This window comes from Cervus canadensis, chromosome 15 (genome assembly GCF_019320065.1).
Source record: "Cervus canadensis isolate Bull #8, Minnesota chromosome 15, ASM1932006v1, whole genome shotgun sequence".
Taxonomy (NCBI): Eukaryota; Metazoa; Chordata; class Mammalia; order Artiodactyla; family Cervidae; genus Cervus; species Cervus canadensis.
In genome coordinates this window covers 69888862-69903353 of record NC_057400.1, presented here as the reverse complement: position 1 = coordinate 69903353, position 14492 = coordinate 69888862, and the positions used below count along the sequence as shown (strand labels likewise).

Here is a 14492-nt window from a genome sequence, read left to right as displayed (position 1 = left end):
TGATTCAGTTCTTTGTGTTCGTGGCACCCGTCTCTCACACATCCCTCTCCAGTGGGATGTCATGGCAGGAGATGCAAGAATGATGGGTACCCCGTGGTCGTTGACTCAGTAATCTCGTGCCTTCTGCCAGCACCCATGAAACAGGGACAAGTTGTGGTCTGTTTTTAAGTAGGGTGGTATCAGGTGACACTCCCTCCACTCTCCCCTCAGTGATTCCTCTCTCCCTTCTGAGTTCAGCATCTTCTGACTTTACTCCTCCTCTATGTATAGTATTTGTTTCTTGTTTTAGATTGTGATGTCTCTGAGAAAATATAAGGCCTTATCTGTGACCACATGTGTTATTTTAAAAAAAATTAAAAAATATCAATTAATTTGTTTTAATTGGAGGCTAATTACTTTACCATATTGTAGTGGTTTTTTTCATACATTGACATGAAACAGCCATGGGTGTACATGTGTTCCCCATCCTGAATCCCCCTCCCAGGTCCCTCCCCGTCCCATCCCTCAGGGTCATCCCAGTGCACTGGCCCTGAGCACCCTGTCTCATGCATCGAATCTGGACTGGCGATCTGTTTGACATATGGTAATATACATGCTTCAGTGCTATTCTCTCAAATCACCCCACCCTCGCCTTCTCCCACAGAGTCCAAAAATCTGTTCTGTATATCCGTGTCTCTTTTGCTATCTTACATATAGGGTCATCATTATCATCTTTCTAAATTCCATATGTATGCATTAATATACTGTATTGGTGTTTTTCTTTCTTTCTTACTTCACTCTGTATAATAGGCTCCACCCTATTACTATACTACATCCTATACTATACTACATCCTATACTACTCTGTATAATAGGTTCATCCACCTCTTTAGAACTGATTCAAATGCATTCTTTTTAATAGCTGAGTAATATTCCATTGTGTATATGTACCACAGCTTTCTTATCCATTCGTCACATGTGTTATTTTTTAACCCCAGCGGTGTAGAGGTATTTTACACAGTGATGGAAACTTCATTTTCGTTTCCTAACTCTATCTTTTGGCCACATCACACAGCACGTGGGATTTCAGTTCCCGGGCCAGGAATCAAACCCATGTCCCCTGCATTGCCATCACAGTCTTAACCCCTGGACTGCCCGCGAAGTCCCAGTTTCTTAACTCTTAATTCAATGCTCTTTTTGCTCACCTCCCTCCGCACTGCCCCCCACCCCATATACTATATCTCATTACCTTCAGAAACAAAGCGTGGTACTAAAAGATGCTGCTGGACATTGGGCAATTGATAACTGATCTCATGCAGCCGGAAGAGGTGAAGAATTTCCATTTAGGTCTCAGGTCCTCAGTGAACTTCTCAGATCTTACATAGAAGGGAGTCTCTGAGGTCTGGGGCTGCTAAGAATCTAATGGCCTTGGGTAACTGGGCTGCCTGGCCCCATCCCACTTCTTTTTCCCACCTTCTACTCTCCCTCACACACAAAGCCAGTGCTCCCAGCAAAATGCACTGCCTTCCTCAAAGCTCCTTGCTCTCCTTCAGTTGCGGCTTCCCTCGCCCCACAGGACCCAGCTCCTATCTCAGCTGCTCAGGGAAAGGATGGAGCATTCACTCACCTGCCCTGCCCTTTGGCCTCTTTCCCAGAACACCTGGTGTTAGCTCTTGTCATATCCCTCCCTGGCTGGCATGATTCTGGGACTGCAGGGTAGTTCTCTGGGTCAGGGATGTGTCTTGCTCTTCTTTGCTGCCTATGTGTTTGGAGCATACCCTGTACACAGCACTGCTCAGTACATGTGGATTTCAGTTCAGGAAGTGGAATTGCTCAGTCATGTCCTGCAAAATGGTCTTTCCTTAAAATTTTAACTTAATTTTTTAACACCAAAAACATTTTGTATTGGGGTATAGGCAATTGACAATGTTGTGATAGTTTCAGCTGAACAGTGAAGGGACTCAGCCATACATATACATGTATCCATTCTCCCCCAAATGCCTCGCCCATCCAGTCTGCCACATGACATTGAGCACAGTTCCATGTGCTATCCAATAGATTTTTGTTGGTTATCCATTTTGAATATAGCAGTATATATACAACCTTCCCAAAGTCTTAACTATCCCTTCCCCACCAGGACCTTGAGTTCGTTTTCTAAGTCTGTGAGTCCCCTTCTGTTTTGTAAGTTCATTTGTATCATTTCTTTTTAGATTCCACATATAAGGCATGTCATATGCTATTTCTCTTTCTCTGACTTACTTCACTAAGCGTGACACTCTCTAGGTCCATCCATATCACTGCAAATGGCCTTAAGTCATTCTTTTTTAATGACTGAGTAATATTCCACTGTATATATGTACCACATCTTTCCCAGTTGGTAAAGAATATGCCTGCAATGTGGGAGACCTGGGTTCGATCCCTGGGTTGGGAATATCCCCTGGAGAAGGAAAAGGCTACCCACTCCAGTATTCTGGCCTGGAGAATTCCATGGACTGTATAGTCCATGAGGTCACAAAGAGTCAGACACGACGGAGTGATTTTTCACTTTCACTCACTGTTGATGGATATTTAGGTTGTCTCCATGTCTTGGCTGTTGTAAACAGTGCTGCAATGAACATGGGGGTGCATGTATCTTTTTCAGCCATGTTTTTTTCTGGATATATGCCCAGGAGTGGGATTGTAGGGTCATATGGTAGTTCTATTTTTAGTTTTTCAAGGAACCTCTGTACTGTTCTCCATAGTGGCTGTACCAATTTACATTCCCACCAAGTGTGCAGGAGGGTTCCCTTCGCTCCATGCCCTCTCCAGCATTTGTTGTTTGTGGATTTTTTGATAATAGCCATTCTGATCGGTGTGAGGTGATATCTCATTGTAGTTTTGATTTGCATTTCTTTAATAACTAGTGATGTTGAGCATCTTTTCACTTGCCTATTGGCCATCTGTATGTCCTCTTTAGAGAAATGTGTATTCAGGTTTTCTTCTGCCCAGTTTTTAAGTGGGTTGTTTGTGTTGATGCTATTACCTGTCATAAGGCATTTGTAATTTTGGAGACTCCTGCAAAATGGTCTTGTTGGAAAGCCTGCAGAATGCCAATTGCAGCCTCAGTGAAAGTCATGAAAGAAATCACTAAGCATCTATTGTTCATTGGTCAAAGTTTGATAACAGCTAAATTTATCAGTCCTGGGTGTTCATTGGAAGGACTGATGCTGAAGCTGAAAGTCCAATACTTTGGCCACCTCATGTGAAGAGTTGACTCATTGGAAAAGACCCTGATGCTGGGAGTGATTGGGGGCAGGAGGAGAAGGGGAAGACAGAGGATGAGATGGCTGGATGGCATCACCGACTCGACGGACATGAGTTAGAGTGGACTCCAGGAGTTGGTGATGGACAGGGAGGCCTGGCGTCCTGCGATTCATGGGGTTGCAAAGGATCAGACACGACTGAGCAACTGAACTGAACTGAACTGAAATTTAGTCCAAATATAAGGTCAACATATGAATAAATTATCTAGTAAGTGGTAATTGTTTTATTTACTTATTTTATGGCAGATTTCTTGTAGAATATACATACTGCTCCAGAGGATATGAATCCTTAAGAAAATATGAGAAAGACAACTGTTTGTAAAAGCCACATCAGCATTCTAAGCAATTTCAGAGACTTAGGAGCTAAGAAGATGGTCCAAACATAAATACAAAATTCGCTTGAGAAGTGATTTCAGTGGATTCCACGGGTCTCAAGTAAGCCTATGGCCTGCAGCCTCCTCTTTGAGGATGACTTCCCTAAGAAGTCTATGTATCTGATTGGCTATTTCGGGATTGATGACTGATAAGGTCAGCAGGGTGACTACCATGACTTTTTTTCAAGTGCCAAGAGTAGGAAATTTTTAAAAATATTTATTTATTTGGCTGCATTGAGTCTTGCCATAGTTGTGGCATGCGGACTCTTGGTTGCAGCATGAAAACACTTAGCTGTGGCATGTGGGATCTAGTTCCCTGACCTGGGATTGAATCCAGGCCCTCTGCATTGGCAGCATGGAGTCTTAGCCACTGGACCACCAGGGAAATCCCAAGGAGTAGGAATTTTTGCCTTATCTTGTTAAACTTATTGTGGTAAGCAAGACACCAGTTTCAAAAATCTTTGTTTTCTTCCATGGGTTCAGCAGAGTTTGGGGTTAGTAAATATTTATTGCATTTAATAAGAATGGAAACTGTTGGTGAGAAAGAGCACTACAGTGTGATCATGCTTAAAAGCCTAAAGTTGAACTTTTTCCACCCTGACCTTTAAATAGGTCAAAGCCCCCACAAGAGTGTGGGATCAGCAGCTCTATAGCTACCAGGAACTGGTTCAAATTTGCCTTATGTATACAGTGGACGCTTTAAAATCAAGCAATATAAAAAGTATCAACAATGGGATGTTGTGATTTGTAACAAATATTTATTTTTGACTTCATCTATTGTTCCTGGCTCCCAGCTCCCCAAACCCTTGGAATTTCCTAAGCAGTAAGAGCAAGGGGAGCACTTTTGTTATAATATATGATCTTTTGTCCTCAGTTTTTGAAAGTGCTTCAGAGCCATAAAGGTGAAATAAGTGTCATGTTATTTGTAACAAACCCATTTCTACCATACCTGAATTTATGTTAATAAGGTGACTTTTGGAAAACCCCAAGGTCTTTTCAGGTTGCAATAGTGGTAAAGAACCCGCCTGTCAATGTAGGAGACACAAGAGACATGGGTTCAATCTCTGCGTCAGAAAGATTCCCCTGGACTAGGAAGTGGCAACCACTCCAGTATTCTTATCTGGAGAATACCTTGGACAGAGGAACCTGGCGGGCTATAGTCCATGGGATCGCAGAGTCGGACATGACTGAAGCAGCTTTGCATGCAACCGAGGTTGGACGCTGGTTGTCTGGGAAAACACTAAGATGTTTAGAGGGTTGGAATACTCAGCACCAACTTCCCACCTGGGAAGGTCATGTGGGGTCGTGGGTGATGGCTGGAAATTGAGTTCAGTTGTCAATGGCCAAAGATTCAATTGGTCATGCCCATGTAATGAAGCCTCTATAAATATCCCTGAACTTCTGACTTTGTAGAGCTTCTGGATTGGCTAACCAGAATGCATCATCATGCTGAGAGAGTGACACAGCTTAAACTCCACAGGCACAGAAGCTCCTGTGTTCAGGACCTTTTCAGATCTCACCCTGTGTATCTCTTTGTTTGACTCTTCATTCCTATCCTTTGTAATAAATCAGTAACCTAATTAAGTAAGCTGTTTTCCCGAGTTCTGTAAGGCACTGTAGCAAATAATCATAGGTGTTTGGGGGAACCTTCAACTGATAGCTAGTTGGTCAGAAGCACAGGTAACAACCTGGCCTTGCACTGGTATTTAAAGTGGGGTAGTCTTGGTAGGACTGAGCCAAGTTATGACCCTAGGAGAACACAAAGTAGGACTGGTTAGGTAGGACTTAACCTGTGGGATCTGATGCCTTCTGCAAGTAGATGTCAAAATTGAGCTTAATTTGTGGAACACCTAATCAGTGTCTGGGGTTTCCCAGGTGGTGCTGGTGGTAAAGAACCCACCTGCCAATGTAGGAGACAGACTCAGGTTCTATTCCTCGGGTTGGGAAGATCCTCTGGAGGAGGGCATGGCAACCCCACTCCAGTATTCTTGCTGGGAGAATCTCATGGACATAGGAGCCTGGCAGGCTACAGTCTGTGGGGTTGCAAAGAGTCTGATATGACTGAAGTGACTTAGCATGCACGCAGTCACTGTCTACTGAGAATTGCAGAATTATTTGGTGGGGTTGGAAAAAACACATTGGAAACAGTTGCTTTGAATACTCTATTCAGCTTCGTATTCCTTAATTTGGGTTTGTTTTGGCAGTGGGAGAAATGTTTGTGATCAAGACATCTGAGTTTAGGAGAGAAGACTCAGCCATATTTCTGTTTCTATCAAATTTGGCAGATGTATTTAGATATGAGCAAAAGGACACCAACATGGGTAGTATATTGGGGAAACCACTATAGTTTGCACAGGACAGAGGAAGGAGGGGAGCAGAAAGAGAAGGAAGCACTCTCCTATCTAGGTGAAAAGTACAATAAACAATGCCGTGGGGAGCAAGGGTGGGTGTGTCTTGGTCCAGTAACAAATGAGGAAGGAGGGGTCAGGAGGGGCCTCTCAGGAAATGACACCTTGACAGAGCTATACTCACTGAGTTCAGTTTCTTGTGGCTAAGCTAATTACCAGTGAGAGTTGACCTTTATGTTCTCCTGGAGTCATGGAAACAGAACCACAGAGACCCCGTAACGTGCAAACTGGTCCTTTCATGTATTGCCAATGGGAAAATATACTGAAGTAACAGTTTGCATTAATTATTTGATAATGGCTGCCCTTTAGCAAACCAGTTCACTAGGAGTCTACTCTCTGGATATATTCTCAGAAGTTCACTAAACATGGTTTTCTCTGGAGTTGAGGGGGGCCGTCTGTCTGTGAAGAGGGGTATCACCCTCTGGGATAGTGCTGTGTGATTATTAAAAGCGATAAAATAAAACTCTCCTGGAAGGATCGTGAGAGGCAGACTCGTCTGTGTGAGCTGGCGGCCCACTGGGGAGACTCGAGTGTGCTGAATCCGCCGTTGCTTGTTCCCCACTTTCCTCGCCTGTTTCAGACAAGGAGCTAAGACCTGCACAGTGTCCTTCTGTGGCTGTGTTCTACTTTTATGGGCAAAGTTGTGAGCATGGACAGGACACTGCGGGGACAGGTAAGAATGAATGACCAGGAAGTGGCGTTTGAAACACGGTGATGTTCCCTCATTTATTGATGCTGAGTGCTTTTCCGTATAGAAACTTCAAGGCTTCTCCCTGCAATACCTGACTTCCCCCCAGATGTGCCCACTACACATGCACCATGCCCAGCATGTATATTTGGAAAATGGGGGCATCTCACGCTCTGCTCCTTGAACTTGGGACAGCTGTGTGGCCTTCTCACCGAGACTGGGCAGGACCCACCCCAACCCTGCTATTCAGGAACACAGGCCACGGAGCTGGGTGGGCAGTGGGAGAAGTTGGGTGGGAAGAGTAGGCCTCTGGCAACTATTCTTCTAGTCCTTTATTTATTTGTTTGTTTCACATAGATGATCTTAACCACATAAGCACACTTATTTGATCAAACTATGTGCCTTACACACACAGTACACATGTCAGCCACAGAATAAAATATCTAAGAAATGTTCTCTAAGTGGCTCTGAACTTCCCTGCTTTTCAGAGAGTTTAATGATTGGTGGGGACCTGAACAATAGATGTTTGAGTTGAGGAAAATTTTGATTGCACTAATATAACCAGATCTTATGCAATTTAAAATTAACACCCAGCTCTCATCGTTAGCACCTGTCTTCCTATACAAGATTAGAATTCAATTATATAATTGTTCCTTTTTTTGAAAAGATAGGTTTAGATGTCTAGACAATTTCATGTCTACAAAATGCTTCATTTGAGGGTGCATTAAGAGAAGTTTAGATTCCCCAGGACTGAATGTCCTCTTGGAGAACAATGAGTACATTTGTAGAATGCCTTTACTATTTGCTGGAAGAAGATAAAATATGTCTCATGGCTTTTCCCTACCAATTTTTGGTTCTTTCCCCTAGTCCCCCCACCCACACACACATATGTACACACACTTTTCCCAATATTAGTTTTCTGCATTTCCCCCGTATTCTAAATTTCTTCATATGTTTAGTTTTTCAAAGAGACCCATGTTATGTTTTCTTTTAAGCAACTGAGTTTTCTGACTCTATTTTTTTTTTTTTTTGTCATACATTGATATGAATCAGCCATAGATTTACACGTATTCCCCATCCCGATCCCCCCTCCTACCTCCCTCTCCACCCGATTCCTCTGGGTCTTCCCAGTGCAGTTTTCTGATTCTAGACGAAGAGATAATTTTAGCTCTAATGTGGAATTGAGGGCATGGTGTTTGGGGAAGGGAAAGATAAAAAATCATGGTATGTTAGAACTATCAATAGCAAGCACCATATTTTCTAGAAGAAGGTAGAGGTGACAAACATCATTTGGGAGACAGGCATCAACCATTGTGAACAAAGATGAAGGTACAGCCGTGGGGGTGCAGATGCAGTCTGGGAAGGAGCCTGGTTTCCCCGAGCTTTACCAGCTCACTTGTAGGCAAGCAGGTTCCAGTTGAGTTCCTGGCAGCGGACACTGATAGAGGCAGTGTGTGTTTCTCAAGAGACCATCTTTGTCCCTCCGGTGGAAAGAGCAGGCACTATGGTCCTGTGCGTCCAGGACTAGTAGGTCTGACTGATTAATACAGTCTTCTTTATAGAACTGCCATTCGTGTGTGTTTTGAGGATGACCAGGGAAGAGTTCCCAGCACATGACAGGCGAGAAGCCCCCATCCTTGGTGGCCTCTTGTAGTATGCCCAGTAAGGCTGCGCCTGAGCCCCAGCGGAGGGACGGCAGAGCAGTCACAAGGGCTGGCAGTGTCCGAGTCGCCAGCTTTGTATCTGGTTCCATGGGGTGTACTTTAGGTTAAGGAATAGAATTTGCTTCAGGGGCTTTGACCACGCTGAGTCTTGTCCCCACATTCACATGCACAAGGCCAGTGCCTGAATCACCGGGCACTAGGAGGAGGCACCGGAGGGCTGGGCGTGCGGTCCTCACGCCTGCGGTGAAGCTGTGGGGGCAGGGGCACGGTGCTCAGCCCCTGCTCCAGTCCGGCATCTGATCTGTAAGATGAGGTTGGGGCTTGGGGGGGTCAGGGGTCGGGGTGAGGAGGGGGTGTTGGCATTAAAAGAAAGAAGGCCTCAAGCAAGAGGCACACTCCAGGAGCAAGTTCTCCTGTCTCAGAGAAGCTTGGGAGGAAGATGGTGCTGTGCAGAGGGCTGGGGGGGCCCACTTCAGCACACCCACACAGACCCCACTGGACAGACTGTGTGTGGCCCCACCGCTCACCTGCCTCCTCTGTGGTCTCATCTCATCAAATCCAGTGGTCAGGTCAGGAGTTATTTGAATACTCAGACTTTAAAAGCTGGCACTGAAAATTCCTGTGCTTAGATGTCTAGTCATAGAAAGGCTTTGCTGGAAATAAGTATGCAAAGTATAAAATGCACATTGTAGGTGATGTGTGGACACAGACCCAAGGTTGTGGCCTGAGCCACTGGAGCCACCCTGTCCTGGCCCAGCGACACCCAGGTTCCTAACTCGGGAAAACTGAGACAGGAAGTTGTTGCTTAAGCTTTTAAGTTTCGGTAATTTGCTTTACACAGTAGAGGTAAAACACAAAATGTTAGCTGATAGGATGTGGCCTGTTTGGAACCCCCTCAAAGTGGACCGTTTAGCCTTGCCATGGCTCTCTCACTGGGGTCTGGCTGGCTTTTCTCCAAGACACACATCTGGCTCCAATTCTGGGTCAGCCAGTTCTCCTTCAAGGCTGAGTTAGGTTCTTCTGGGATCAGAAAGCCCCTGAGGGATCACTGAATTCTCCACTTATTGGAGAATTCTATCCCTATTGGCATTGAAGAAAGTGGTACACAGGCATCTTGGCAATTGACTTATAAATTATCATCATTATTTGATCCTCATAAGCCTCATCAATTTTGGGTATCTGGGGGAAAAATCCAGTTTCTGGACCTGAACAGGTGTGGTAACATCTTTCGAAGCCTTGTCCAGGGGCTTAGCTAGCCTCTCCTTAAGGATATACTGTGTCATCCCCCTTCAACATCACCGTAAGTCATGGAGAAAAAGATAGATTAAGAGTGGATATCTCCCCTAGAGGGAGAATACTCAATAAATATTCATTGAATGAATATATAAGTTCCTTTTACATTGCTGTTAAGATTATATATATTTATACCTATAGCTATATGCTTCACTTTTCTATTTAACATTTTTCTTGAAGTATCTCCAGGCCACCTGAAGTCTTTGTAGACATCACTATGAGGGTAGCACCAAGCTCCACTGACAGTAGCCACTTATGGCTGAGCACTCTACTAGCTAGTCCAAACTTGGTCTACCTGGCATGGCTAGTGGCATGTATTTGCTTCACAGATCTTTTCTATGCCCATAGTTAGGGATATTTTCTCTATTAATAATAATGCTGAGGTATACATACATTTTCACTTGAATGCATATCTATTTGCTTTGGATTGATCCTCCAAAGTGGACTCCTTGGGTTAAAAGGCAACAAGAAAGACCACAGCAGCCATAACGTGTAGGGGTTGGCCTGGCATCATGGCAGAACACAGGATGAGTGGAGATAGGATATGTTTTGTGTGAGGAGTGCTGTTTTCTGCCAGCAATGTGTGGTATGGAAATATGGTTGGTAAGGGCAGGGAGGAGGCAAGATTCATAGTGGGTAACATTTAACTTCCCACCATATTGTTTAGGCTTGGGCTTCCCTGGTAGCTGAGCTGGAAAAGAATCTGCCTGCAATGTAGAAGACTCTGGTTAGATTCCTGGGTCAAGAAGATCCCCTGGAGAACGGTTAGGCTACCCACTCCAGTATTCATGGTCTTCCCTGGTGGCTCAGTTGGTAAAGAATCTTCCTGCAATGTGGGAGACCTGGGTTCAATCCCTGGGTTGGGAAGATCCCCTGGAGGAGGATCTTTTGTAATCCACTCCAGTGTTCTTGCCATCGACAGAGGAGCCTGGTCGGCTACAGTCCATGGAGTCGCAAAAAGTCAGACATGACCGAGTGACTAAGCACAGCACATACTGTTTAGGCTTAGAAAATAAGCAATCAAGTTACCTAAAGGATTTTAGAATTAAACTTGACAAACTGATAGTAAAATTCATCTAGAAGAGAAAATGTACAGCAACAGTTAAGAAGAATTTTAGGAATTTTGAGAACTGTATTAATTAAATTGATAGAGATAGGTGGAACAAGAAACAAAAATCTCAGATCTAGAAAAAGCTGATGTACATCTCGGAATATGGTAAATATTGAAGAAAGTGTTTTACATGGGTGGAAAAAAAGAAATATATTAATGTTTAGAGAACTGATTAAAAATTTGGAAAAATATTTGGCAGCTCTCTTTCTCATTATTAGCAAATTTAAATTTCACAAATATTAAAAAATTAAATATTCAAAAAATTATAAAGGTATATTAGAAAATATGGGGGAATATTATATACCTTTGGGGTAGAAAATAGCTATCTATATACCTGTCATTTAGTTTATCACTGTATTTGTAAGTTACATATGTGACTAAAACAAATGAAAAAGAATGGATATATTTTTTAAAGGTGAAAAAAATATGTAAACTGAAATTGACTTACAATTGGATGCTCTAAGAAATTGGAGAAGTCTAATCCCAAATGGGGTCCCCACATGAATTTGCAGGTGTTTTTAAGAGTACTTGCCTTGAAAATGGTCCATTTTATTGCTCATTTTGGGAAATATTGATGCATCCCACAGATGGTAGAGGAACCCAAGAGAGAAATGAGAGTGGACTGGCAGAGCGGGTCAGCCTGTTGTTGTATTGCAAACCTCAACCCCACTCTACACTAGACCGGATCATGGAGAAGCTAAGCTATGCTTCTTTTTGTGCCAATCCATTCTATGTATATCGAGATTTGTAAGCCATCATATCCAATAGCATTTTGGGTTGTATATGTAGGTACAGAGAGTGTTGGTTAGGCTGATCCCATAGCAAGGCACAGAAATGAGCTTCCGGTTGTGGCAGGTGATACTGAGAGGCTGGAAGCAGCAAAGCCCCTCTTAGTGGCTGCAAAGCCAGACTTCACGCATGCCTGGGGCACTGACCATGGCCATTCAGATGCAACCACAATCCCTGGCGGCCCCATCATTTTGCCACACTTCAAAAATAGGCACTCTCATTCCTTTCTTCTGTTTCTCCTGCTTTCTTTGTTTTCTATTCTTCCTTCTTGTATTGCACACAAAATTCCCCATAAGTAATTTACACAGTCCAGCTAACCACAGTCCAACATGTTGTAGTCAGATTTGTCAGAGTTCTTAAAGCAAAGGCTGTACTTTTATTTTTTTATTTTTCGTTTATTTTTATTAGTTGGAGGAGATGGACTAGGTTTTTATTTTATTTAGTTTAGTAAACATACATTTAAATAGTCATGCATGGTTACTGGATACTGTGTTGGGTAAATGACACTCTAAGAGGCTGTACTTTTAAATGACACTGTACTTTTAAATGACACTCTAAAAGGCTGTACTTTTAGAGTGTCATTTACCCAACACAGTATCCAGTAACCATGCATGACTATTTAAAGGTATGTTCATTAAACTAAATAAAATAAAAAACCTAGTCCATCAGTTGTAGCAGTCACATTTCAAGTGCTCAGTAAGCATCTGTGGTTTGTGGTGGTGTGGTGAGTGCATGTCTAGAACATTCTATCATGGCCAGAAGCCTGCTTGGAGGCTGGCCTCCGGCAGGTATGGATCTGGGTAGGGTCAGTCAGAGGTGTAGCAGTAGCTCTCAGGACAAAGGCACAGCAGTGTTTGCATGTGGGCTTGCATCAAACCTCTGTGGACAGTGGTCAGAATGTGGACGCTGTCATGCATGGAAAGTTGGGCTTGTGACGCAAGTTCTGTTTCCATGCAGCAGAGAGCAAGGCTAGAGAAGTCCTGGACCCAGCGCTGGCCAGTTTTCTCAGATCGCATTTTCAACAACCTCTGGCAGTTATCTGTATTCTTTGTGCTGCAATTTTTCTCATCCATAAATGACAAGATTTTATTTCCCAGCCAGCTTCTGGCACAGTGTGGAATCCAGTGACTCATTCAGTGAAAGTAGCTGAATGCTAGTTTTCTGATACCTAGGCTAGTACTTTGGTCACTGGAAGACTCACTAAGGGAAAAAGAATGAACTCACTGGCAAGTTCTATTGAGAAAGGAAATACTGTGAGGACTTCTCCGGTCATCCAGTGGCTAAGACTCCACACTCCCAATGCAGGGGACCTAGGCTCAATCCATGGCTAGGGAATTAGATCCTACATCATGCAACTAAGAGTTCACATCAACTGTGTCCCTTGGGACCGACCCTGGCAGATGTCTATACTATGCTTCAGACCTCTCCTCTGTCAGTGGCAGTGCTTTGAGGTACATGTATCATGATTTATTCAACCAGGTCTTCTGTGGGTGGAGGAACAAATCCTTCCAGTTTTCACTATTAAACATTATATTGACATAAATACAGTTGTTTATTTACCCTTGTGAACTTTTGTGAGTCTCCAAGATCTAGTCTTAGAAGTAGAATTGTTGGATCAGAAAGCATTTACATTTTAAGTTTTGGCAGTGATTATCAAATTATCCTCCCCCCAAATATTGTCAGTTAACTTATCTGCAGAAATTTAATGAAACTAGCTGTTTCCCCAACCTTATATTCAGGATGTGTCCTCAAACTTTTCAGACCTTGCTAGGTATCTTTTTTTGCTTGAATTTGCACATTTTTAATGATCGATTAGATTGAGAATTTATCATATGCTTATAGCCAAGTGTATTCCTTCTTCTCTGAGAAAACATTCATATCCTTTGTCACTTTTCCACTGAACATTTTACCCCTTTCTCTGAAAATGTTCTTTGCCTATAAGAACAAAGGCAATCATTAATTTTAGGGTCTAAGAAGACTCAAAGGTGTGGACAGTTCAGAACTGATAATGAGATGGCTTCAGGAGCTTCCACCTGAGTTAGTGGTGAGAGCCCTGGACCCTACTATGGAGGGGTCTAGTGAGCTACGGATGGATACTAAGTCCAAGGTCACCAGCCAACTCGTAGATTTTCAGTGGAAGCTGGGTATGGCTGTGAGCTCGGACAGCTGCAGATCACATAAGTATCCTTATGTTACAGTGATGCTCAAGGTGGCAGATCATTCAGGCCAAGTAAAGAACAAGTCCTTTGAAATGACAGTTCCACAGTGTCAAGATTTCTACAGACAGTTCAAGTAAATTGCTGCAGTTTTTTAAACTGTGTGAAAACTGATTACTTGGTTGATGAATTGCTACCATCATTCTAAAATCATGGACTTCACTTTCTGCAACAAAACTGCCAAAGGATCAAATGATATTTATTGAATGAAAATTGCACCTTTGATTTTATATTTTTCTTAAATAATAAAAGAAATCAGATAAACAGGAAAAAAACGACCAATGAAAACGTATATGCTCTGACTCATTCATGCCACTTACACGAATTTATTCTCTAAGAAAGCCTAAAAGTTCAGTAGAAGGCAAGAGCTATGTGTCCAATGATACTCATTTCTAAAACATGGAAACAACTAACCCTTAAAAATGAAAACTATTTGCAAATGGAAAATGATTCTGATATAATACTAAATGAAATAAAGCCAAAATGTAAACTATCTGCATGATAAAAACAACCATGGAAAAATATGCATGCAAATAGTTTCATGCAAATGGCCTCTTCCTGGAAGAGAATATGGAAAAGTGAAAACAATGGTGTGTAAGAGAGGTAAAATTGCAGGAGACTCTTCCAATGAAAAACAGTGAACAAATCAAGGGATAAAGTCTAAGGAGC

The 14492-nt window shown here is 42.8% G+C and overlaps 1 protein-coding gene across 1 annotated transcript; it reads left to right on the top strand.

Moving 5' to 3' along the window:
- Positions 1 to 13672: 13672 nt before the first annotated feature.
- On the top strand, positions 13673 to 13903 carry LOC122453635 (COMM domain-containing protein 6-like). The gene has a single exon (XM_043487707.1). The coding sequence runs from the start codon at positions 13673 to 13675 to the stop codon at positions 13901 to 13903; it is 231 nt and encodes a 76-aa protein (XP_043343642.1).
- The last annotated feature ends 589 nt before the right edge of the window (positions 13904 to 14492 follow it).